The sequence below is a fragment of the Heptranchias perlo genome, chromosome 6 (genome assembly GCF_035084215.1).
Source record: "Heptranchias perlo isolate sHepPer1 chromosome 6, sHepPer1.hap1, whole genome shotgun sequence".
Taxonomy (NCBI): Eukaryota; Metazoa; Chordata; class Chondrichthyes; order Hexanchiformes; family Hexanchidae; genus Heptranchias; species Heptranchias perlo.
Genome location: NC_090330.1, coordinates 54,992,952 through 55,018,199, shown reverse-complemented (window position 1 = coordinate 55,018,199; position 25,248 = coordinate 54,992,952). Strand labels below are relative to the sequence as shown.

The following is a 25,248-nucleotide window of genomic DNA, read 5'->3' as shown; positions in this document are numbered from 1 at the left end:
AGTATATATTCTCATGGGCACCCAGACAAAGGATGATTAATATGCTAAATAGCAGTTGTTTTCCCATTGACTAAACAATAAATGTTAGCATGTCCAGATAATTCGGAAAACCTCTCTCACCCATTTTGTTGGAAAACCCTACGATCTCTTTCTATCTGCAAAGTGGGGATTAAGAAGTCAGGCACAGACATCAAAAAGGCAGTCTAGTTTTTGGAAACAGGACACTGCACAGGCAGGTAGAAAACAAAAGGCTGCAAAAGACAGGAAGTAAGCAGGTTCTGCCCTGGACTGTTGCACAGAACGTAGAGGGATGATTTTGTTTAAGATGACCCACTGCAGTGGGGTAGCTTTGTACGTATGTTCAATATTTTTTATGCCATTACATGAAGCTACGTTTTTACCAATTGAACACGTGAATCTGATCATTGGGATCATATCCGTTGTTCTACATGTTCGCTTTACTGCAGAATAAAGCCGTTTAATAATTTGAACCAAGTCTCACCTCATCTACTGCTAATTTAGTCTACCTTCAGAAAGATTAAATAAATATACATGTGCAAGATAGATATCTGGTCTAGATCTCAAGTAGGTTTTATTGTTACACCCCAGGTCACGCTATCGCACAATAGATATAGGGCAGTGAGAAGTCAACCCCCATAAAAGCAAGACACACAAACCGCTTATGGGAGCTATTGATGCCACGGAACAGAGGCGGTATCTCTGGCAGAGCTGAATTCGTAACAGTTGGTGGCAGCTGGGATACTGAGTTACACAGGTGACGAAGATGAGTCAAAAATTTAACAGTCAATGGAACAGAATCAGTAATGTTAACCAGGTCAAAAGAGGCAGAAATTGAAATTGCTCTATTAGTGGTGGAAGAAATTGTGAATGAGAGAGAATTTATGTTAAAAGATGAACGTGAGCTTCAGCTACAGAAAGAGTGAGAGCAACCCAGCAGGAAGAAGAAAGGGAACAGTGTGAATGTGAGGCCAATGAACAAGAGAAACAGTGCCAGCATGAGGCTGATGAAAAGGGGAAAGTGCATCACCATGCTCTTCAACTAGCAGAGAAACATACGTAAGCAATGAGTCCAGTAATTGGTGACACAGAATAGGGCAGCCGACTTGAGATATTACTAAACAGAAAAGTACTCGTATTTTCTCCTATTAAATCTGCTGATAGGATTGACTATGATATCATAAAGTGTGCTATTCACTAGGGCTTATGATTTAACACCTGACACATACACACAGAAAGAATCCATATAACACTTAGAGAAATAGTTAGCCAGCTCGAAGATGTGGTAGATGTCGTTGGAAAGTGAATCTATTTAAAGCTTTAGTAAGACCACAGTTGGAGTACTGTGTGCAGTTTTGGGCTCCACACTATAAGAAGAATGTTGAGGCAATAGAGAGGAAACAGCGCTGATTCGTTAGGAAACTTCCTGGTATCAGGGAATACAAATATGAAGAAAGACTTGAAAAATTGGAGCTGATTGTGTGAGACAAAGGAGATTATGGGGTTATTTGATAGCGATGTTTAAAATTATGAAGGGATGGGACTCAGCAGACAGAAACAGGGTGCTTGGGAAGTGGGTTTTCATTACAAGTGGTACACTTGTAGGTCAATCTGTCAAAGGGGAGACATGGTAGGTCAAGTCGTACAATGTCTGACTGGGGACAGGGTACGCTTTTTAATCGGCATGGCTACTTCATCCAGGTGGAGGCAGCCAGTGAAGGAATCCCGGAGCAGCACCTAACTAATGTTCTGGGACAAAACTGGGGGCGTATGCTAGACTGGCTGCAGGGCCTGCACCGGCAATTCCAGGCCAACTGGTGATGGAGATGTACTCTGACGTGCAAAATACAGAACTGTAGCTGGTTCAAGTGGGTCTGAGTCACCAAGCACAGTGGTTGCTGCTCTTATGTTCAGCTTTCCATACAGTACATGGGCTCCCAGTTCGGCAGTCATGGTGATACACCTGGTGAGGCGTAAATGGTAATCAAGAATGAACTGTAGGGCTCACAATGCACAGTTCGATCAAGACTTCCTCTGACTTGTATTCTGTTTTGAGTATGTAGTTTAACATTCTATTGGCTTTGTGATTGCCTTGTTGCATTGGTTGGACAAGTTGAGCATCAAGTCAACTAAGATTTCTAGATCTCTTTAAACCAAATTCTTAACTAGTTCAACACCATTCATGAAGTATGTGTCTTATCCATTTTTCCTTCCTATGTGCACTACTTCGCACGTTTAAAATCCAACCAAATATTGTATGTGAACTAATAATAGTAATGCAACTTGTTAAACAAATACCATTACAATAGATGCTGCAACCTTAATATTGAATGCCTAATTGCCCCACTAAAAATGGGTCAGAGTTCATGTCAAACCAAGCTACAGATTTTAACAGCAAGCTGGTGATATTATACTTCAAGCCTTGAAGAATTACCTGAGTGGTCTCTTTTTGCTACCATGATAATAGTCCAATAAGGTGTCTTTTTTGCTCTTTGGAAGCAATTTTTTAAAAAATGAATTGAAGTTTAGGCACTTTCCTTTTACTTTATGCCCAGTGTCCAAACTGGCTCAAATTTCTGCTGAGGATCATAACTATGTTTTGGTGCAACTATGTATTTGGTGCAGAAGGAATGTAGATTTTGCAGCCCAGACACACACATGTGCTGAAACTAATACTAGAATCATGGGAGGAACTAATCTTCCTATCTGGCTTAATTGTTCTTCATGAAGCCAACTTTTGGCTTAATTTAAACAGTAATCGGTATCACCAGTTTGACATTAAAATGAATTCTATTTAGAAAAAATGTTGTCATTTTCTAACTGGAATTTTTTCTTTGCTTTTAAGACATGGTTTTGGGTGTCTGGGCCTCTGTGTCTTTATTGTGCAGAAAGGTTGTACAGATACATTCGGAGCAACAAACCAGTCACCATTGTCTCTGTGAATTCTCATCCCTGTGCTGTGATCGAGATACGAATGGTGAAAGATAACTTCAGAGCAAGGCCTGGTCAGGTAAGTTCAAATAAAAAGTTCGCCTACATTATTAAATACTTGCCATTATTAGAGTGACTAAGAAAAAAATAAGCTTGCCATTGTATGCTTACTGAAATAATAAAGGTCACAATTTCTAATAGCTGTCTCTCTCAAAATAACACATTGCATTACAGCAAATTGTGTTAGTTCGCATAGAAACCTGCCATGGCTTGGTTCTTAGGGTTAACTGCAAGGTTTGAATGTGATGTGTAAGAAATGAAAATCCAACTATCCATGTCTTTCTGGACAGTAGTCAAACAATAAACAGCAAATAACTATTTTTGGATTTGCTAATTCCTTTCTCCCCCCTCTCCCCACATTTCATTTAGTACATTGTTCTGCACTGTCCGAGTGTGTCAGCTTTTGAGAGTCATCCCTTTACTCTTACAATGGTAAGTCCAATCATTCTTGTTATGCTTGTCAAAGCCAGACATTAAAGAAAATTCTTACATTTAAAAAGCTAAAGATGCATGTCACTTACAGACCACACAAGACTTGATTTTCAGATATTTAACAACTGGAGGATTTTGGTTACAAATCGCACATCTGTAGTGAAAACTTGGCAGCAGTTTTTAGGATGTTCTAAATTCATTCAGCTTTTGACTCCCTAAGCTGACATCAGTTCCAAGAATGCTGTGTGACAGGGCTAAAATTAAATTTTAAAAGAATGTTGCTCATTCAAAGCACTTTTTTTGGAGCCTGTATACCTAATCATATGTCTATTTCTTGTTAATAAATAGTTGTGATGTTATGACACCATGCACAGTGGGAAATATTTTAAAAAATTAAATATTAATTTTGAAAGCTTTGTATGTGTAGGAACAAGGCTAAATAACGTATAGGAGCATTTACATCAATTTCAAGGTTTTCATATTTTAACTGAAAATACTCATAGCTGGGCAAAATTATATGCTTTATTATATATTGTAAAAAAGAAGGTCTCCGTGGTATAATGTCTACAACATTTTCGCTGGGGATCTCTCGCTGTAACTTCGGCAGAAACTCTGGAGAAACTGTGTAAATGGGCATTTACGAAATTTCTCCAGGGGTTCCACTGAAGTTACAGCAAGAGACTGGGAGAACCCCCCCCCCCACCCCACAGAAATTCTACCCATGTCACTACTTATCAGGAGTTATGCATGTGAATGCCCAATGTTATTATCCCTGACGCGAAGTTGGTCATGTTTAAGAAAAATGTTGTGACAAAAATGAAGCAGCTTTTTTCTGTTGTATTTTCCTGCTGGTCACAGCACACACAGGGTTAAAGTCGGTTACTGCTACCTGCTGCTGCAGGCTGAAGAGAAAACCCATCCCAGATTGGTTGATGTACATAATGTGTAGTTTAGGAGGTCTTTAATATTCAGGGTTGATTGCTGCCAATGTCCTTGGACACAGACTTATCTCACAGGATTTTCAAGTTGTTTGAAACTGATTTTATAGGTGAAACCATTCTATTCAATTACAGACACATTGTGGGGCTGTATCTGTGTGGACAAATGCCATTTTGAATCCTGTAGTAATGAGAAATACAATTTTCAAGTCCTTTGTTCCGGGATATTGTCAAAGGAAATTAAAGCTTTATCTTGGGCATGAAGTAGCAGACAGTCTGAAGCCAGCGAGTCAGGAGGTTCTATGGTAGCAGATAGTCTTGTAACAAGTAAGTGATCATTCTTCAAGGGTCAGTGTTATGGAGAGTTTGTACAGGGGAAGCACCTATTGTTTTGATTTTGAAGAAGATAGTGAAGTTTGTATTTACAGTAAATCTACTGTTTGTATTCAGTGCTGTTCATTACTCTATTTTAATGTTCAGTAAATTTGTCGAGTGGTTTATAGCCTAGACCTGACAAGAGTTTATATTCTTCCTACTGAATACAAGGACATCATATCATAATGCATGATATATTCCAGTAAAAAAGGAGTACAGTGTAGAGTTTTTTATTCAATTCTTTAATCACGCTACATTTATGTAGATGTTGGAGAGGTCTTAGGTGTTTCTGACTCATATCATGTGAAACTTTATCATTCTTTCCGACAGAGATGCTAGGATTTCCATTTCTTGTACATTATCTAGGATTTTCCCGAATACTAGCTCAAGATGAGCATTTTTGCCTCTCATGGCTTCTTTGACACATTGGGTCAAGAAGCAGTCATGCACTATATCTGCCAACTCTGACTGGATCTACTGGGTTTCTATCCCATTGAGAAAGAGGAAGGAGCTCTGATCGAGGAGGGTGGCAGATTTTCTGCCTGCCCCACTTGCATTCTGGCATAATTTCAGGATGCGTCAGGGCCCATTCGCAGGCTACACCCTGTTGCGTCACTACAGGCATCAACGTCTGCCCATATTATTTAAATGATCCGCTCCCGGGATTTGGGTTGGGGCCATGGCCTCATCAAAGCAATGAGTGGAAGCACTGCACTTCCAACGCTGCTGTGGAATTTTTAACCAATAGTATTTATTAAACTACTCAGTCATTTCTATCATGAATTCCCTCTATACCCTGTATTCATCTTGAGTCCTTTTTGAAAGGAGTTAATTGACATGAGATTCACTGCCTATCTTAGTACCTAAAAGGAGAATTGCCTCTATTTGCTGTTTGCATGAAGCAGGGGTGGCCAACTAGCCACTCTCTCATTGAAACATATAAGATTCTAAGGGGGCTTGACAGGGTAAATGTTGAGAGGTTGTTTCCCCTGGCTGGAGAGTCTAGAACTAGGGGGCATAATCGTAGGATAAAGGGTCGGCCATTTAAGAGATGAGGAGGAATTTCTTCACACAGTGGGTTGTGAATCGTTGGAATTCTCTACCCCAGAAGGCTGCGCATGCTGAGTCGTTGAATATGTTCAAGGCTGAGATAGATAGATTTTTGGACTCTAGGGAAATCAAGGGATTTGGAGATCGGGCAGGAAAGTGGAGTTGAGGTCAAAGATCACCCATGATCTTATTGAATTTTTTTTTCAAAAAATATACTTTATTTATAAAATTTGTAGCAAAACATACAATACAGTTGTCATATCACATTCCAAATGTACACAATACAGATTATACAATTTGCAGGTTAAATCAAGTACAGTTCAATGAACACATTGTACATAATTACAGTTCATGACACTCTGGGGTGTCTCATTGCATTATACTCAATACAGATTATTGATTACAGATTCATTACAGGTACATTACAGATTCATTACAGGTACATTACATCAATTTGAATTTTACATTCTGCCCAGGGGGGGTTTCCCTGATTGCAGCCCCTCGGTATACAATGGCGGGAAGGCTCTAAATGATTACCTTTCCCCACAGAGCCTTTGCGGCGGCCGCACCTAGCTTCAGTGCGTCCCTGAGCACGTAGTCTGATCTTATTGAATGGTGGAGCAGGCTCGAGGGGCTGTATGGCTTACTCCTGCTTCTATTTCTTATGTTCTTGTCTCACAAGCTGTAAGCAGCTCTTTTTTGGTTGAAGTGGGTTCATTGAATGTTTTCATTAGCACTTCCCACACGCTAAATCCCAATGTAAGAAAAGACAGCTACAATGAAACTGGCAGTCTTCTTTCCATTTTGACTCAACAAACCAATATATATTTAAATTAGACATAACATAAACTATTTAATTTTAATTACCATATCAAGTGAAGGGCCTGTTGCACATATTTAGTTCTTAACTAATAAAGCAGGTCGCACAGTTACCACAAGTACAAACTTGGAACATGTTATTGGCATCTGTAGCAGAAAATTTGGTGGTGTTAGTTGAAGTCTCAGGTTTGAGATAAAGGATCACTGCCAGTAACTGAGGAATAGGGGAATGAGAGGTAGAGAACGAAAGAGAATCAGAGCGAGATTAAAGTGGGAATGAATACGAGCAGGAAAAAGGGAATGAAAGAAAGAATGAGAGAGACTAGACAGACTGGATGCAGGGGCTAAACAGACTGGATGCAGGGAGGATGTTTCCCCTGGCTGGAGGGTCCAGAACACGGGGTCACTGTCTCAGGATATGGGGTATGACATTTAGGACTGAGATGAGGAGAAATTTCTTCACTGAGAGGGTGGTGAACCTGTGGAATTCTCTACCACAGAAGGCGGTGGAGGCCGAGTCACTGGATATATTTAAGAAGGAGCTAGATAGATTTCTAGACACAAAAGGCATCAAGAGGTATGGGGAGAGAGCGGGAATATGTATTGAGATAGAGGATCAGCCATGATCATATTGAATGGCAGAACAGGCTCGAAGGGCCGAGTGGCCTACTCCTGCTCCTATTTTCTATGGTTTCTATGTTTCTAGACAAGGACAGAGGAATGAGTGAGAGAGAGGCATTGTATGAGAGACAATGTGCGAGGGTTGGGGGGAGATGGGGAAGAAAGAGAACTCGAGCAAATCTACTAATGAAAATTTACTAAGAACTTATGAAAGCACCCAATCCTGAATGACCAGTCAGGAGAACATACCAACAAAAAAAAAGTTGAACCAATCAAATCACTCGACACCTTTTGATAAAAATTTCTGCCATTTTTATCTCAGTAACCAAAATAAAAACATCCTGTTGCCTCTCACTGCTATCATCCTGACTATTTTTGTCTTTGCCTTTTTCTTTTGGCAACCTCTTATCACTCACACCCCAGTTCACCCTGAACTCCTGATTCCTCCACTGTTGCTGCCTCTTGCCAATCCCTATCCCTCCCCAAACACTTATTTTTCCCACACAACTACTTCCTGCCATGTTTTGCTGATCGTGGCACACCCTCCCATACATTTTCTCCCACTGCCAGCCCACACCTAAGATAAATCTATATTGCAGTCCCTGTCCCCTCCACAACTGAGAATTCCCCTACTCCCACCTTCCCATGCTCCCATAACCTGATATCCAACTCTAATCCAGTCCTATATCAGCCTAGCACCCCCTTCCTAATTGCTGCTAGATCCCATAGCTCTACTCCCAAATCCTCATACTTATTACAATACATTCATATCCCATGATCCCCACTCCTAATGCTCCCAGACTCTGACCTTACTTGGGATACCATATTCCAGGACCCCTTCCCCATTGCACCCAGATCTAAACATTCCAGCATCAATGTAACCCAGTACCCCCTTTCACCATTGCTACCTGCAACTCCTCTCCCAGTTTTTCCAGGTCCTTGTACCCAGCGCAATGCTTTCACAATCCACGACCACCACTCCCATTGCTCTCAGCCCCAACCTCCCTAGCATTGCGATACTCTAGGATCCTCTCCTGAATTATCCAGATCTAAACACACAAGCACCATCCTCTCAGCACTGCCACAACCCAGAGCCCCTCTCCTGTCATTGCTATATCCTGATTCAGTACCGCTTCTCAATACTCCCCTCACTACTTACCCAGTCCTCCCAAAATCCACACCCCACGCCCACTGTCCCCAAATGCCTGGACCAACAAACTCACTCTCTCACACACCCACACACTCGCACTCTCGCACACTCGCACTCTCGCACACTCGCACACTCGCACTCTCACACACTCACACGAAAATAAGCTGGGGGGGCTGTGAACACCACTCCCTGTTTCATTGCTGTGGCATCTCTTAGCCTGCACCTATTGTGGTGCAGACACTCCGCCGCCCCTGGAAATCCTGAGGTAACATAAAGGGGACAGAGACCCAGCAACATGGGTCTCTGGCGTTTTTTCCTGTGCTTTATGCCCAAGGATTAAGTACAGGAAAATTGGGCCCAAGAAAATAATACTTTTGACCTCCGGATGAAATCAGTTTTTATTGTTCCTTGCCATCTCTTATATTGTTTTCACACTAATGCCATGTGCTTTATTAGTTTCTGTTGTCCTGGTAATCAAGGCTGTAGTTATACTTCAGCTGTCAGCCACGGACTGGTAACTTGGCATGTGATGCAGTGCTGTCAGACCAGAGTTATTACTGCATATTACTGAATGCACACACAGAGTTCTGTCTCCCTTGTGGCTTTTTTAGTGTTAGGAGAGTGTGTAGGAGATTATGTTTTCTCCTAACTTTTTAAAGTTAAACTGATTTTAAACTTATTTTTCAAAGTTTCCAGGAGGTCCAATGGATTGCTTCAAACCTCCTGCAGTTATAATAAAGGCGTCTGCCACCTTTTGTTTTTAGTGTACTCCAGAGTCAGATTGGGACCTAATTTGGAGTTACATCCCCACTTTTTTCTTGATGCACATCCGCGATCATTTCACACTGAAGTAAAAGTGGCAGCATAACTGCACCCTAATTGTTTGTAGTTTCCCTCTTTTTTTAAAAAAAACTTGCATTTATGTAGTGCCTTTCATGACTTCAGGATGTTCTAAAGTGCTTTACAGCCAATTAAGTACTTTTGAAGTGTAGTCACTGTTATAATGTAGGAACACTAAATGGGTAGTGTTATCAAAATCTCTCCATACGATATGTTTTTTTTTAAAAACTCAAAAGTGATTTAATCGGAAAGTTGTTTCATCCTGAATTTTTTTCTGAGAAAAGCTGTGTTGTGTCAATGTGGAACTTCAATGTCCTCCATTTTTTGCCAAAAACCTGGAAGAAACGATAATTGGATTTTGTTGATAGTGAACATCTGCTTTCCAAATGTGCAGTGCTGGTGTGTCATACATGTGTAAAAATTGTTCTGTACAGTATTACCGCAGGGATGGAGAGAGCTTTCCGAGTAATCAAAAAATTGTAATCTGTGGTGCAGTATGGGAACGACATCGTGGGGTGGAAGATTGTGGCTTTGCATCTGCAATTTGCCCATCACAGGAAGCTCTGATCCCCATTTAAAAAGCAACTACTGGCCATGGACAAGCTTTTCCCAGCTTGGTGACCTCCAAGCACCGACTTCGATGCAACTGAATGTAGCTATTGCAGGACTTACAGAACCAGCCCTGTAATGTACATCATTAGAACAGCACTGGGTGTTAGCAGAGACTTGACATAGTGGATGTCCACCGAAGGGAACATGAATAAATAAAACAAGGATATATCTGGCAAGGAGGAGATGTTCATTATGATGGCATGGTCGAGAACATCATTATACAATTTTGTGACCTGGCTTACTAGAGCTATAAAAAATTGCGTAGCTCTACTGTCCCATTGGTAGCATTTTCTATTTGCTTTTAAAGTTCTTATATTTTGGACACTTTTAAATGCTTAACACCTTTTGTAATTGATATTGGGTAATTTATTCCACGGACAATACATTATGTATTCAGTATAATTAAATCTGTACAGTAAATATTCAAAAGGATGAGAAATCCTACACAGTCTATCTACCATCACTTTCTATATGGCCGGAGTGCATTGATTGAAAAGCTTGCTAGTGTTGAGGTCTGTATAAATTTTCGATGTTCCACTGATAGTTTATTTGTTGCTTGTTGAATTTGTTGGAAATTTGGGTCTTTCCCAGAGATTCGTGGACCTGGACGATAGTTCAGACAAAGAAAGCCACCCTGACGCGGTAGTTTCGTTAATCAAAGTGATTATTTATTTAATGAGTCAAAAAGAGCACATAGCAAACATGAAGCAACTCAATCAATACGTGGATTACTCTACCTGATAATACAAGTGGGGGTTCGCAACGTACTTTATTTAATGATTTAAAAAGGAGTGCATAAGCAAGCATGAAGCAAAGTGAGCAAGCAACACATACAACCTTTTATAAAGTAACGAGGCAGCTGTCTAGGTCTAGGAGGAGGGTGTCAATTGCTGCAGTAACAGGTGCGTCATTGAGGGATGCATTGAACGATGTGTTGTGGTTCTTTTCATCAAGATTTGTCTTCTCATCAAAGTTCAGAAACAAAGTCTTTTTGTCAAAGTTTAGAAGCAAAGTATCGAAGGGCTCATTGTTGGAGGAGCTCATTGCAGAAGTTGCACAACTGTTGCTCCTGTAATGTTGATTGTTTAATCTTCTACGATGTCCTATTTTTATATGGTTTTAGCTGACAAGGTGTGTTCCAAGTTATGAGAAGGCCCAGTTTGGCCACTCACCCATCGTAGCATTAAGATGGATGGTTGGTTGGACCACTCAAGAACCGTGTGAAACTTCTTCCATGTGAAGCCAGGTGCCTTATCAGTTCTTTGTCCTTTGCATTTTGTTGTTAGCATTGAGAAACTTCTCGAAGCTTCTGAAAGTTTCTGCCTTTCATGCTTATCAGTTGTTATTGAAAACCGCAGCTTGATGTTTCTATACTCTGCTGCTTTTGCAGTTTTCAAATTATGTTCAAATGTCCAGACTGACTGCACTTTGCTGTCTTTGTGAATTTATACTGTCTAAAGATAATATCATGGGGCCATTTAACCCTTGCTTTCAATTGAACTGAAAATGTACTGTCCAAGAGAATATCCAAATCCTTAAAGGAACTAGTTAACCCTTTACGTTGAAACGTCCAATGGTTCAAAAGAGTAAAATGGGGTCTGATAAATGTCCACAATGCTTACAAATTAGAATAGGATTATTATTATCATTCTCCTTGTAAGAAAAGGCCGGCCTTTGGCTTACCCAGGATGCTTATGCAGCCTTTGATCGTTTTTTCAACAGACTGAATTGTTCGCTTTGCTTGTTCTGGACACTCCTCTGCGAAGGTACCTAGTATGTGTAGGGGAGAAATTTTACCCCTTTAAACTAGTCTTGATGGCAGTAGGTTGGGATTTAACTGATTGCAGATTTACAAAAGTGACACGGGGTAAATTTTCACCTTTAGTGCTCCTGGTGCACAGTTTTGTGTGGTTGGAGTACATATTAAGAATTCAGGCACATGTCCCCATAATTTCTGTACATTAATTTTAAAGATTCATTTTTTCCCCCTCTTTAGGGCACTGGTCCATAAAAAACAATTTCAAACGATTCAGCTCACAGCTTCCATATCTAAAGTTATCTACTTTTTAGGGTTCTGATCAGAGTGTCTCATCATCTGAGCTTTATAGCTACATATAACTGGATTTTCATCAGAATAAATCATTTTTAAATGTGAACTTATGCTAACGTCCCGATATAGATCCTGCAGAGGTGACCGCTTAGATCTAAATAGGAACCTCGAGACAAATGTTGCACTCAATAAACGTCAAAGTGATGGTGTAGGTCAGACAGAGCTTACTGATTGCTTAAAGTTATTCTAATTTAGAATCCTACAATAAATTAATCAGAACAGGTATAGTCTTATGTGGATGTGTTGGAGATGTATCAAGGAGGAAGATGCACTATTACATGTGTTATGGGAATGTGTAAATATTTGAGATATTTTGATTCCTCCCGAATAACTTTAAAATTAATGCCTTTTCTTCTCCAGTACTGGTGTTCGGAGCCAGGGATGGAGGGAAACTTTGTTCATTATTAACAACTTTAAAATTAATGCCTTTTCTTCTCCAGTACTGGTGTTCGGAGCCAGGGATGGAGGGAAACTTTGTTCATTATTAACAGAATGGAGGTTGTTCTGTTAAGGTAATAAATTGGAAATCCCAAATAAACTAATATAGGTTCTCAAGTGACAGAAGTTTGTGAGATTCAACAGTTTGGATAGTATTTTTTTTGAGTTCGAACGTTAATATAATTAGTTCAATTAAGCGGGCTCAGATTCAAAGCTTTAGATAGCTGTGACCTTTTAATGTAGGATTCTGTGAACCAGCTCCTGCCTGTTTGTGTCATTGTAAGAATATTTTTTTATTTGCTCTTGGGGTATGGACATTGTGGGCAAGGCTATGTTTATTGCACATCCCTAGTGGCCCATAGAAGGTGGTGGTGGGTCTTCTCCTTGAACTGCTGCAGTCCTTGTAGTGATACAATGGTACTGGGTGTGGAATTCCAGGATTCTGACCCTGCGATAATGAAGGAACGGTGATGTAGGTCCAAGTCAAGATTGTACGTGATTTGGACAGGAATGTGGAGGTGATGGTTTTCTCACAATATTGCTGCTCCTGTTTTTCTTGGTGGTAGAGTTCACAGGGGAGGAAGGGAGTGCTGTCAAAGTAACCTGTTGAAGTCACAAATGACATCCTATGTGAGTGACGATGGTAAACTATCCCTCTTCATCCTTCTTAACCTGTCTGCAGCTTTTGACATGGCTGACCACACCATCCTCCTCCAATGCCTCTCCTTTGTCGTACAGCTGGATGGGACTGCATTCGCCTGGTTCCATTCTTGTCTATCCAGTTGCAGCAAGCGAATCAACTGCAATAGCTCCTCTTCCCGTTCCCGCACCGTTACCTCTGGAGTCCCCCAATGATCTATCCTCGGCGCCCTCTTATTTCTCATCTACATGCTGCCTCTCGACAACATCATCCGAAAACACGACATCATATTCCATATGTACGCTGACGACACCCAGCTGTATCTCACAACCACCTCACTTGATCCCTCCACTGTATCTCATTTGTCAAATTGCTTGTCCGACATCCAGTATTGGATGAGCAAAAATTTTCTCCAACTAAATATTGGGAAGACTGAAGACTGAAGTCATTGTCTTTGGTCCCCACTGCAAACTCTGTTCCCTAGCCACCGACTCTATCCCTCCCCCAGCCACTGCGTGAGGCTGAACCAGACCGTTTGCAACCTTGGCATCCTATTTGACCCTGAGATGAGCTTCAGACCACATATCTGCTCCATCACCAAGACTGCCTACTTCCACCTCCGTAATATTGCCCGTCTCCGCCGCGCCTCAGCTCATCTGCTGCTAAAACCCTCATCCATGCCTTTGTTACCTCCAGACTCGACTAATCCAATGGTCTCCTGGCTAGCCTCCCTTCTTCCACCCTCCATAAATTTGAGCTCATCTAAAGCTCTGCTGCCCGTATCCTAACTCGCACCAAGTCCCATTCTCTCATCACCTCTGTGCTCGCTGACCTACATTGGCTCCCGGTCCGGGAACATCTTGATTTTAAAATTCTCATCCTTGTTTTCAAATCCCTCCATGGCCTCACTCCTCCCTATCTCTGTAACGTCCTCCAGCCCTACAATCCTTTGTGATCTTTCCGCTCCTCCAATTCTTGCCTCTTGCGCATCTCTGATTTTAAACGCTCCACCATTGGTGGCTGTGCCTTCAGCTGCCTAGGCCCTAAGCTCAGGAATTCCCTCCCTAAACCCCTCTCTCCTCCTTTAAGACGCTCCTTAAAACCTACCTCTTTGACCAAGTTTTTGGTCATCTGTCCTAATACCTCCTTATGTGGCTCGGTGTGAAATTTTGTTTGATAATGTTCCTGTGAAGCGCCTTGGGATGTCCTACTATGTTAAAGGCGCTATATAAATGCAAGTTGTTGTTGTTGGTGAGTTGCTGCATTGCATCCTGTAGATCATACATACTGTAGACACAGTGCACCAGTGCTGGAGTGAGTGAATATTGAGTTCAGGGGCACTGAACAAATTGCTCTCTCCTGGATGGTGTTGAGCATCTTGACTATCATTAAAACATGAATGCTATAACAGCAATTTGTTTAATTTTAAAAGCTTACCTTGGGCTCCCCTGATGGCACAGTGAATTGAGCCAATGAATAACTGAGCCATTGAGACTAAGAAGCTCCCAAGTTCGAACCCTGGTCTGTACAGTTTTAGCTGATCTCAGCCAGGGCAACAGTAAGGCACTGCAATTGACCTCTACACTCCCGTGTTAGGGAGGGGAATATTGTGCAAAGTTCTCATTCCTGGTTGCTAACCAGCAATTCATGCTAGGAGTTTGTATTTGTGGACATTGAATGAGGGAAGGGTCAGGTTCTTCTATGATTCTTCCAATGGCCAGTAGACCACCAGCATTCACTGTCATTGCTTGCCACTTGAGCAGGGTACTGGATAATGATTTGTACTCATGGAACCCTGCTCTTCAAAGAATCCACGTCTTCAGGAGGAGGGAGGAGAAAATTGGCAAGGAAGGACCAAAAAAACTACCATTTTTGCCATATGTTTTTGTACTACAGTCAATGTCCACCCCTCCCAGTGTGTAACTGTGACAAAAATGAATCAGTTCTGCCTCTTTAGTCTGGTAGCTGTTTCTTATATCAGTCACAATACATATAAAGGCCCTGAAATTCTGCAAAACTTCTCCTGGTGTCCCACCATAACTTTGGCAGAACCCCCAGATAAAAAGCATAAGTGGCCGTTTTTAGTCATTTATAACATTTCTTTGGGGAATTTCAGGGCCAAAGTGTTTAATAGCTAGCTGTACTGTTCTAGCCTAAATTGATACAAATGTTGTGAGCTTTATTTCCAAGATTTGTTTACAACTTTAGAAAGATACCGGGCCACTTATTTCAAATATACACATGCTGTGTGATTGGTTCAGTAATGCGTATAACAGCCAGTTATTTTTTAAAATAATTGTCAGTTATTCAAATGCAACATAGACTTGGCAGCTGATCAAAGGGAATTTAAGTATCTCGGGCTATTCATTAAGCAGAGTTAGCAGGGGAGAGTTGAGCTGATTGGAATCCTCACAGAAAGATAAAGTAGACTAGCTTCTGCAGTTTAAAAAAAGATTACAAGAAAAGATCTGCGTATATAAAAGTTATCTATGAAATAAAAGTTTAGTTTACATTGTGACCTTTTATTGTTTTTCCTTTGAAAGAGTTAGATAATAGAATTTCGACTATAAGTATCCTATTATTTGTTATATATTCACTTGTTCATCGTTTGCTAATAAAAACACTTAATAGTTTAAACTATTAGAAGAATCCTGTGGAGGAACAAATTGATTTCCATTAGCTAAAGCAATTAATAGAAAGATTTTACTGTTTGTTAACTTGGGTGCTTCCTGAAAGCTTACCTAGATATCAGATGGTGAAAACACAATTAAGGCATAAAAAGTTAGACTCACCATGAGTGATCTAAAATGGCAAGCCAAAAAGCCTGTAAAAGTAAGAATAGAAAAATGTAACAGTAAGCACCTCTGCCATGTGTTTTTTGTGTGATGGACTTGGCTTGCTACTGCTTATCATGTTTGTTTCTGGTGACTGAAAATCTTACACCTAGAATTTGCCCAATGTTAACAGCTCTGATCATATTACATCGTACATTTATTCACTGAACCATTGAGGGAGCTCTGTGATAGTGAGGCACATAGGGGAATGTGGGCTCAGAATTTCCTAGAATGACATAACTGGCAAGTTATACCAAAATTGATGCCAGATTCAACACTGATCTTATCGACGGTAAACCAAAATTTCCTGCCAATGTCATTAGCATACGCAGGAATGTAAAAACCAACGTAAACAAGTGGAAATCAGCGGAAACAATTGGAGCCCGAGGCAAGTTATGCCATATTCCTTCTTTAAATCCCTCTATGTGTAAAAATTAAAGTTTGAAGCCATCAAACCACCATATTTGCACATTAGGCACAGCATGTCAAAAAAAATGCAATTGTGGAAGCTTTTCAGTATTAATGTGACTCATTCGGATACCATAAAAATGCATTTAAAAAATACAGAAAATGCAGTGCAGGTCTTGGTGAGGAGAAATAAAAAACAACTATTTAAAAAAAATTGCCAAAAAAAAATCAGAATTTTGACTTTGGGTCCTTCTGCACCGAAGATTTTAGTCATAAATTTACAGCCCATTCAGAACTCATACGAGTGAGTCTTTTGCATGGGGGACAAAGCTATATTAATTAGTGGCAGTGGGTTTTGACAGCGGTTTCGCTGAATTGGCGCAAAAGATCAAGGTAACTTAGGCGTTATGTAAAAACCGGCATAAGACACTTATGCCTGAATTTCCTTGATCTTTTGTGCTAAAAATCATCAGTATGCTGTACTTACCATTGTTGCGACGAAAAAATGCAAGGTAATTCGGCCATTATAATCAAGTTGAGATGCCTGGGATCAGAAATTGAAGTATTGCGGTAAGCTATTTACCAGTTTCAAGCAAGTCCATAATAGAATCATAGAATCATAGAAGTTTACAACATGGAAACAGGCCCTTCAGCCCAACATGTCCATGTCGCCCAGTTTATACCACTAAGCTAGTCCCAATTGCCTGCACTTGGCCCATATCCCTCTATACCCATCTTACCCATGTAACTGTCCAAATGCTTTTTAAAAGACAAAATTGTACCCGCCTCTACTACTGCCTCTGGCAGCTCGTTCCAGACACTCACCACCCTTTGAGTGAAAAAATTGCCCCTCTGGACCCTTTTGTATCTCTCCCCTCTCACATTAAATCTATGCCCCCTCATTATAGACTCCCCTACCTTTGGGAAAAGATAAATATTCTGTTACTCCCCAATGCTTTTAAGTACACTGGAGATTCATTAACAAAACCAGGAATTCATAATCAGCATAAACACCTGATGTTTATAAAGGAAACAATCAATTAAAAATGAGAACAAGTGAGTTAATAGGCTACTTCCAATTCACATCCCAGTGGAATATTAATTGTTTAATTGTTAACATATAAATGTGGCAATTGAATCCTTAGTTCAACTGTGTTTGACTTAACTGCTCTATAAATCGACAATATCAGTTTCTTTGACTATAACCTTAAAGGCAATCATTTGTGTTAATATTCCCCCCCCACTCCCCAATGAAATATTATGGCTGTACAAAATGGGGCTTTGTTTCAATGGATGCAAGGACTCAGTTTACACTGGATATTACTATTTTGTTCTTTACATGCTGTGGTGCAGAGCTATATCAGCAGAATTTACAAAATATATTTAAACATGGAATCTGTCATTTTGTGTCTGCCATTTCAAACACTTAGTTTAAGAACTTTTTAGTTTGTGTATTTTCTTTTTGGTTGAGGGGGCAACTACTGACCAATTGTTGTACCCTTTTTCAAAGAAAGAAGACTGGACAGAAAATGTCAGTACGTAGCATAAGATGTCATCTTCATTGATGCATTTCAAGGAAAAATTGTGGCCTATGCCTGGTGCTGGATAATCACAGATATGCATTTGGCCTCTTTTTACCCCATATAAATTTGTACAAGGCAAGTTTCAGTTATAGTTAGCGTACTATGTGCAGTTTTCAATACCCTATTATAGGAAGGACAAAAGCCCTAGAGAACGTGCTGTTTAGATTTACCAGGATGATATCAGGGAAGGGGAACTGTAGTAATGAGGAGAGACTTGAAATACTGGAACTATTTCCACTGGAGCAGAGAAGGACAAGAGAAAATTTAATAGAGGTTTTCTAAATTATGAAGGTTTTTGATGGGGTGAATAGGGAAAGATGATTTACTCTTGGGAGTCAGCAATGAGAGATCATCAATTTAAAATTGTCACAGAGAGGTTAGGAGAAAATTGTTTATATAGAGGGTTGTTAGAGCATGGAATGCTTTGTCACGGGGAATAGGTGAGGCAGATACCATTTTAAAGAAAAGAATAGACAAACATTTGAAGCAGAGGAAGATACAGTGCTATGGGTCGGGAGAGTACAATTAGGGTTGCCAACCCTCCCAGATTGTCCTGGAGTCTCCAGGAATTAAAGGTTAATCTCCAAGACACTGCTGCGAGCAACCCAGGAGAAAAATCATAGGGGGCGTTAAAAATTGTGGGGTTTTTTTTAAATGTATTTGAACACTTGTTTATTAGTTATAAAAATATCAGACATGGGGGAAAAAAGGCTGTTTGACTTGACAGTCAAGAATCATCCAATCGGGTATGAAGAGTCTGTTCGCTTTCCAATTGGCATGGGAAGGCGGTGCACCGCAAACATGGGCATATTGGGCGATCAATGGCAGGAGTGTGGGAGCAGGGCGGTTGGAAGCAGGAGACCATGTGATGACACCTCCAGGAATATGTCCAACTCGAGTTGGCAACCCGAAGTTCAATAGGATTAGATTTGGATTTCTCTAGCAAAGTGCCAACATAGACATGATGGGCTAAATAGCCTACTTCTGTGCTGTAAATTTCTATGGTTCTATGAGTCTGCAGAATACAGACTAGGTGGTTTGATCTGACAGCTGTTTTCCTGGATAATCCGATCATTCCTCATCAAAGCATTAATGCGATACGCAGAGTTTAGACAAAGTGTGAAAAGTTTATTTTTAGCCTATGGCCCAGATGCTCCATTGTGTCTTTACTCTGGCATGATTGACAAGTTTTCACCATTTAGTTAGTTCATGTTTTCCAACTGTTTAGCTTCATGTTACAACAGTGAGACAGAGCTCTACGGAGTTCAAGCATCCATATTGTGGGTTTCTAAGACCGATATAAGAACTCTGGATGGTGGGGGGGGGGGGGCTGGAGGCGGAGAGAGGGGAAGAGACTTTCAAGAATTTTGAAATGCTTTGCTTTTTGGTTACAGAAAACTGTTTTAAAATATCAGAGACAGTTGAGTATTCTTTTGCTATTTTGTCAGAAGATTTAACCGGCTCTGTATATTTTTTTTCATTTTTGCAACCTGCTCAGCTTGTAGTTTTAGCTTGGACAATATTGTCTATCAATGTTGAGTTTGTCTGCCTATCTGAGAGGTCAGGAGTGGACAACATGCTCTCTTCCAATGGATACCGCAGCTAGGGTGGATTGTTGACCCTAAATCATGTTACACCGAGTCACTTCAAGCATAACATTGAGTTATAGTTAATAACAGGCAGGGTCTGCCTGTAGAAGCTATCTTTTACAGTGAGTATGAATAAAAAGTTTTGGGATCGAGTCCGTAACATTATGGAAGGCATATTGATGAAGAGTGCACAGCTACCATGGGAACAGGATATTTGTATATGTTGAGGTATTTTTGGAGCTCTTTTTAAAAACAAAATACACTCTCTCTTTATAATACTCCTCTGCTGAATTTGGTTCTGTTATAATGCATGTAACTGTACCAAACAGAATGATTCAGAGGTGGTGTTTGGCTGCTCCTTTGGAGGAAGCGGTGCAGTATCAGTAAATAAAAATGATTGGTGCTTGCTGACATTTCTGGTTGTGCAAAATGCTCTGCTTGCTTGTACAGGCAAGGGATATGTATGGTTTTTGCTTGTATGAAACTTGCCTAGCCATTGGCAAAAGTTCAGTGGCCAGCGTCGCAAAAAGCAGACTGCTGTGCATGTGCAAACTAGCACATTGCAGTTGTCTCTGTTTGCCATCTGTGTTGTGGAATCTGGCGTGCAGTGTGAACATAGACGATGGCGCAGCCTCGGAATAGTAGAGAACTGCTTCTACTTGAATTGCTTCTGTGATCTAAACATGGCATATTTTGTGTCAGCTGTATAGAGTGGGCATATTTACTCTGATATTGATGCCACAATGGTTTGTACAGTTGGTGTCCTACACAGCAGCAGTTATTCGCATCAGAATGCAACAGCTGGAAGCATAGGAATTTGTAGCTGAGAACTTGACTACAGCTTTCATCCTACCAAACTACAAGAGCTTATAGGAAAGTAGTTTTAGTTAAGTTGTTAGGTTACAGATGTGGAATAAATTCCATATTCCAAGTATATGAAATAACAAGTAATTATCATGTGGTGTTACTGGTCATGTGCTTATATATATATAATTTTTAAAAAATTCTTTGCTATTTGAGTTATTTCTTCAAGTACAGTTTATTTTCATCAATACAATTCACAGTCTGTTTAGGAATCCAATTTCTTGTGGTAGTTCTGATCATATTCAGGAATTTCGAGTAAAATGTAATTTTTTTCAAGACTGCACTGTGTTCTTTGTCTGTATTATAACGCTGTGACTAGCGCCAGGGACTAGCACTAGCACATGCACATTCAGGTCCAGAGTGTGATGGACTGCACATTTTAGGTCACCAACTGCCCTCACTGCTGTTCACTAAAAGCCCGGACCAGAGGCCGAGCAACAAAAATGCAGCTGCTGCTGGTAGTCATAAAGAGAGAGGAGAGCAGAGCTTGGAGGAAGGGAGATGGGGGGAGTAGAAGTAGGGGGGAGGGGGGAGTAGAAGTAGGGGGGAAGGGGGAGCAGATGCAGTGAGCGAAGCAGAAGCGGTGGGGAGGGGGGAGCCCGAATGGAGCAGAGCGGGGGGGAGGGGAGAGCATGTATCCAGCGAGGCCCGGGGAGTAGGCCTCAATCGGAGTGCCTGAGGTAAGGAGCGGACCTGTTCGGAGTCGGGGGCAGTGAGTCGGAGTCGGGGGCAGTGAGTCGGAGTCGGGGGCGGTGTGTCGGAGTCGGGGGCGGTGAGTCGGAGTCGGGGGCGGTGTGTCGGAGTCGGGGGCAGTGTGTCGGAGTCGGGGGCGGTGAGTCGGAGTCGGGGGCGGTGAGTCGGAGTCGGGGGCGGTGAGTCGGAGTCGGGGGCGGTGAGTCGGAGTCGGGGGCGGTGAGTCGGAGTCGGGGGCGGTGAGTCGGAGTCGGGGGCGGTGTGTCGGAGTCGGGGGCAGTGTGTCGGAGTCGAGGGCGGTGAGTCGGAGTCGGGGGCGGTGAGTCGGAGTCGGGGGCAGTGAGTCGGAGTCGGGGGCAGTGAGTCGGAGTCGGGGGCAGTGTGTCGGAGTCGGGGGCAGTGTGTCGGAGTCGGGGGCAGTGAGTCGGAGCGCCGGATCAGCGATAAAGAGTTCAGGGCTTCAAGGAGCGAGGTAAGACAATCAAAAGTGACGTCAGCACAAGGGGAGGAGCTGATTGGCTGCGAGCTAGTGAGGGTTTCTTTTACCGTCTTTTTTTTAAGTCTTTAGTTTATTTCAGCTGCAGCTGCTGGAGGCACGAAGTCACAGCCAACAGGTAAGTGATTGGCTGGTGAGTGGTAAGTAGTTTTTCTTTCCTTTTTTTTTCTTGACATTGTAGTTGTTGTTAAGCTAACTTAAGGGTTAAGTCATGGCAGGAGATCCCAGACCTGTGTCATGTTCCTCTTGTGGGATGTGGGAATTCAGGGATCCTTCCTGTGTCCCTGGTTCCTTCACCTGCAGGAAGTGTGTCCAGCTGCAGCTACTGTTTGACCGCTTGACGGCTCTGGAGCTGCGGATGGACTCACTTTGGAGCATCCGCGATGCTGAGGAAGCCGTGGATAGCCGTGGACGTGCAGTGAGTTGGTCACACCACAGATAAAAATTACTGAGGGAGATAGTGAATGGGTGACCAACAGACAGAGGAAGAGTAGGAAGGCAGTGCAGGGGTCCACTGCGGTCATCTCCCTCCAAAACAGGTATACCGTTTTGGATACTGTTGGGGGAGATGGCTCACCAGGGGAAGGTGACAGCGGCCAGGTTCATGGCACCATGGCTGGCTCTGCTGCACAGGAGGGCAGGAAAAAGAGTGGCAGAGCTATAGTGATAGGGGACTCGATTGTAAGGGGAATAGACAGGCGTTTCTGCGGACGCAACCGAGACTCCAGGATGGTATGTTGCCTCCCTGGCGCAAGGGTCAGGGATGTCTCGGAGCGGCTGCAGGACATTCTGGAGGGGGAGGGTGAACAGCCTGTTGTCGTGGTGCATATAGGTACCAACGATATAGGTAAAAAAACGGGATGAGGTCCTACAAGCTGAATTTAGGGAGTTAGGAGTTAAACTAAAAAGTAGGACCTCAAAGATAGTAATCTCAGGATTGCTACCAGTGTCACGGGCTAGTCAGAGTAGGAATGACAGGATAGCTAGGATGAATACGTGGCTTGAGAGATGGTGCAAGAGGGAGGGATTCAAATTCCTGGGCCATTGGAACCGGTTCTGGGGGAGGTGGGACCAGTACAAATTGGACGGTCTGCATCTGGGCAGGACTGGAACCAATGTCCTAGGGGGAGTGTTTGCTAGTGCTGTTGGGGAGGGTTTAAACTAATGTGGCAGGGGGATGGGAACCGATGCAGGAAGTCAGTGGGAAGTAAAGTGGTGACAGAAACAAAAGGCAGTAAGGGAGAGTGTACAAAACATGACCGGACAGATGGTCTGAGAAAGCAGGGCAAAGACCAAGGGAAGTTTAGATTAAACTGCATTTATTTCAATGCAAGAAGTCTGATGGGCAAGGCAGATGAACTCAGGGCATGGATGGGTACATGGGACTGGGATGTTATAGCTATTACTGAAGCATGGCTAAGGGAGGGGCAGGACTGGCAGCTCAATGTTCCAGGGTACAGATGCTATAGGAAAGATAGAGCAGAAGGTAAGAGAGGAGGGGGAGTTGCGTTCTTGATTAGGGAGAACATCACGGCAGTAGTGAGAGGGGATATATCCGAGGGTTCGCCCACTGAGTCTATATGGGTAGAACTGAAAAATAAGAAGGGAGAGATCACTTTGATAGGATTGTACTACAGACCCCCAAATAGTCAATGGGAAATTGAGGAGCAAATATGTAAGGAGATTACAGACAGCTGCAAGAAAAATAGGGTGGTAATAGTAGGGGACTTTAACTTTCCCAACATTGACTGGGACAGCCATAGCATTAGGGGCTTTGATGGAGAGAAATTTGTTGAGTGTATTCAGGAGGAATTTCTCATTCAGTATGTGGATGGCCCGACTAGAGAGGGGGCAAAACTTGACCTCCTCTTGGGAAATAAGGAAGGGCAGGTGACAGAAGTGTTAGTGAGGGATCACTTTGGGACCAGTGATCATAATTCCATTAGTTTTAAGATAGCTATGGAGAATGATAGGTCTGGCCCAAAAGTTAAAATTCTAAATTGGGGAAAGGCCAATTTTGATGGTATTAGACAGGAACTTTCAGAAGTTGATTGGGAGAGTCTGTTGGCAGGCAAAGGGACGTCTGGTAAGTGGGAGGCTTTCAAAAGTGTGTTAACCAGGGTTCAGGGTAAGCACATTCCTTATAAAGTGAAGGGCAAGGCTGGTAGAAGTAGGGAACCTTGGATGACTCGGGAGATTGAGGCCCTAATCAAAAAGAAGAAGGAGGCATATGACATGCATAGGCAGCTGGGATCAAGTGGATCCCTTGAAGAGTATAGAGATTGCTGGAGTAGAGTTAAGAGGGAAATCAGGAGGGCAAAAAGGGGACATGAGATTGCTTTGGCAGATAAGGCAAAGGAGAATCCAAAGAGCTTCTACAAATACATAAAGGGCAAAAGAGTAACTAGGGAGAGAGTAGGACCTCTTAAGGATCAACAAGGTCATCTATGTGCGGAATCACAAGAGATGGGTGAGATCCGAAATGAATATTTCACATCGGTATTTACGGTTGAGAAAGGCATGGATGTTAGGGAACTTGGGGAAATAAATAGTGATGTCTTGAGGAGTGTACATATTACAGAGAGGGAGGTGCTGGAAGTCTTAACGCGCATCAAGGTAGATAAATCTCCGGGACCTGATGAAATGTATCCCAGGACGTTATGGGAGGTTAGGGAGGAAATTGCGGGTCCCCTAGCAGAGATATTTGAATCATCGACAACTACAGGTGAGGTGCCTGAAGATTGGAGGGTAGCAAATGTTGTGCCTTTGTTTAAGAAGGGCGGCAGGGAAAAGCCTGGGAACTACAGACCGGTGAGCCTGACATCTGTAGTGGGTAAGTTGTTAGAGGGTATTCTGAAAGACAGGATCTACAGGCATTTGGAGAGGCAGGGACTGATTAGGAACGGTCAGCATGGTTTTGTGAGAGAAAAATCATGTCTCACGAATTTGATTGAGTTTTTTGAAGGGGTAACCAAGAAGATAGATGAGGGCTGTGCAGTAGACGTGGTCTACATGGACTTTAGCAAAGTCTTTGACAAGGTACCGCATGGTAGGTTGTTACATAAGGTTAAATCTCACGGGATCCAAGGTGAGGTAGCCAATTGGATACAAAATTGGATTGACGACAGAAGACAGAGGGTGGTTGTAGAGGGTTGTTTTTCAAACTGGAGGCCTGTGACCAGTGGTGTGCCTCAGGGATCGGTGCTGGGTCCGCTGTTATTTGTTATTTATATTAATGATTTGGATGAGAATTTAGGAGGCATGGTTAGTAAGTTTGCAGATGACACCAAGATTGGTGGCATTGTGGACAGTGAAGAAGGTTATCTGGGATTGCAACAGGATCTTGATAAATTGGGCCAGTGGGCCGATGAATGGCAGATGGAGTTTAATTTAGATAAATGTGAGGTGATGCATTTTGGCAGATCGAATCGGGCCAGGACCTACTCCGTTAATGGTAGGGCGTTGGGGAGAGTTATAGAACAAAGAGATCTAGGAGTACAGGTTCATAGCTCCTTGAAAGTGGAGTCACAGGTGGATAGGGTGGTGAAGAAGGCATTCAGCATGCTTGGTTTCATTGGTCACAACATTGAATACAGGAGTTGGGATGTCTTGTTGAAGTTGTACAAGACATTAGTAAGGCCACACTTGGAATACTGTGTACAGTTCTGGTCACCCTATTATAGAAAGGATATTATTAAACTAGAAAGAGTGCAGAAAAGATTTACTAGGATGCTACCGGGACTTGAT

At 42.2% G+C, this 25,248-nt stretch overlaps 1 protein-coding gene across 3 annotated transcripts in view; it reads left to right on the top strand.

The window, feature by feature from the left end:
- LOC137323004 (NADPH oxidase 4) overlaps window positions 1-25,248 on the top strand; it is a 166,726-nt gene that overhangs the window by 80,095 nt on the left and 61,383 nt on the right. For all 3 annotated transcript variants that reach the window (XM_067986331.1, XM_067986330.1, XM_067986329.1), the window contains 2 exons: window positions 2,864-3,028; window positions 3,379-3,441. In XM_067986331.1, coding sequence (XP_067842432.1) covers window positions 2,864-3,028; window positions 3,379-3,441 — 228 coding nt within the window. The remainder of the gene's footprint in view (window positions 1-2,863; window positions 3,029-3,378; window positions 3,442-25,248) is intronic.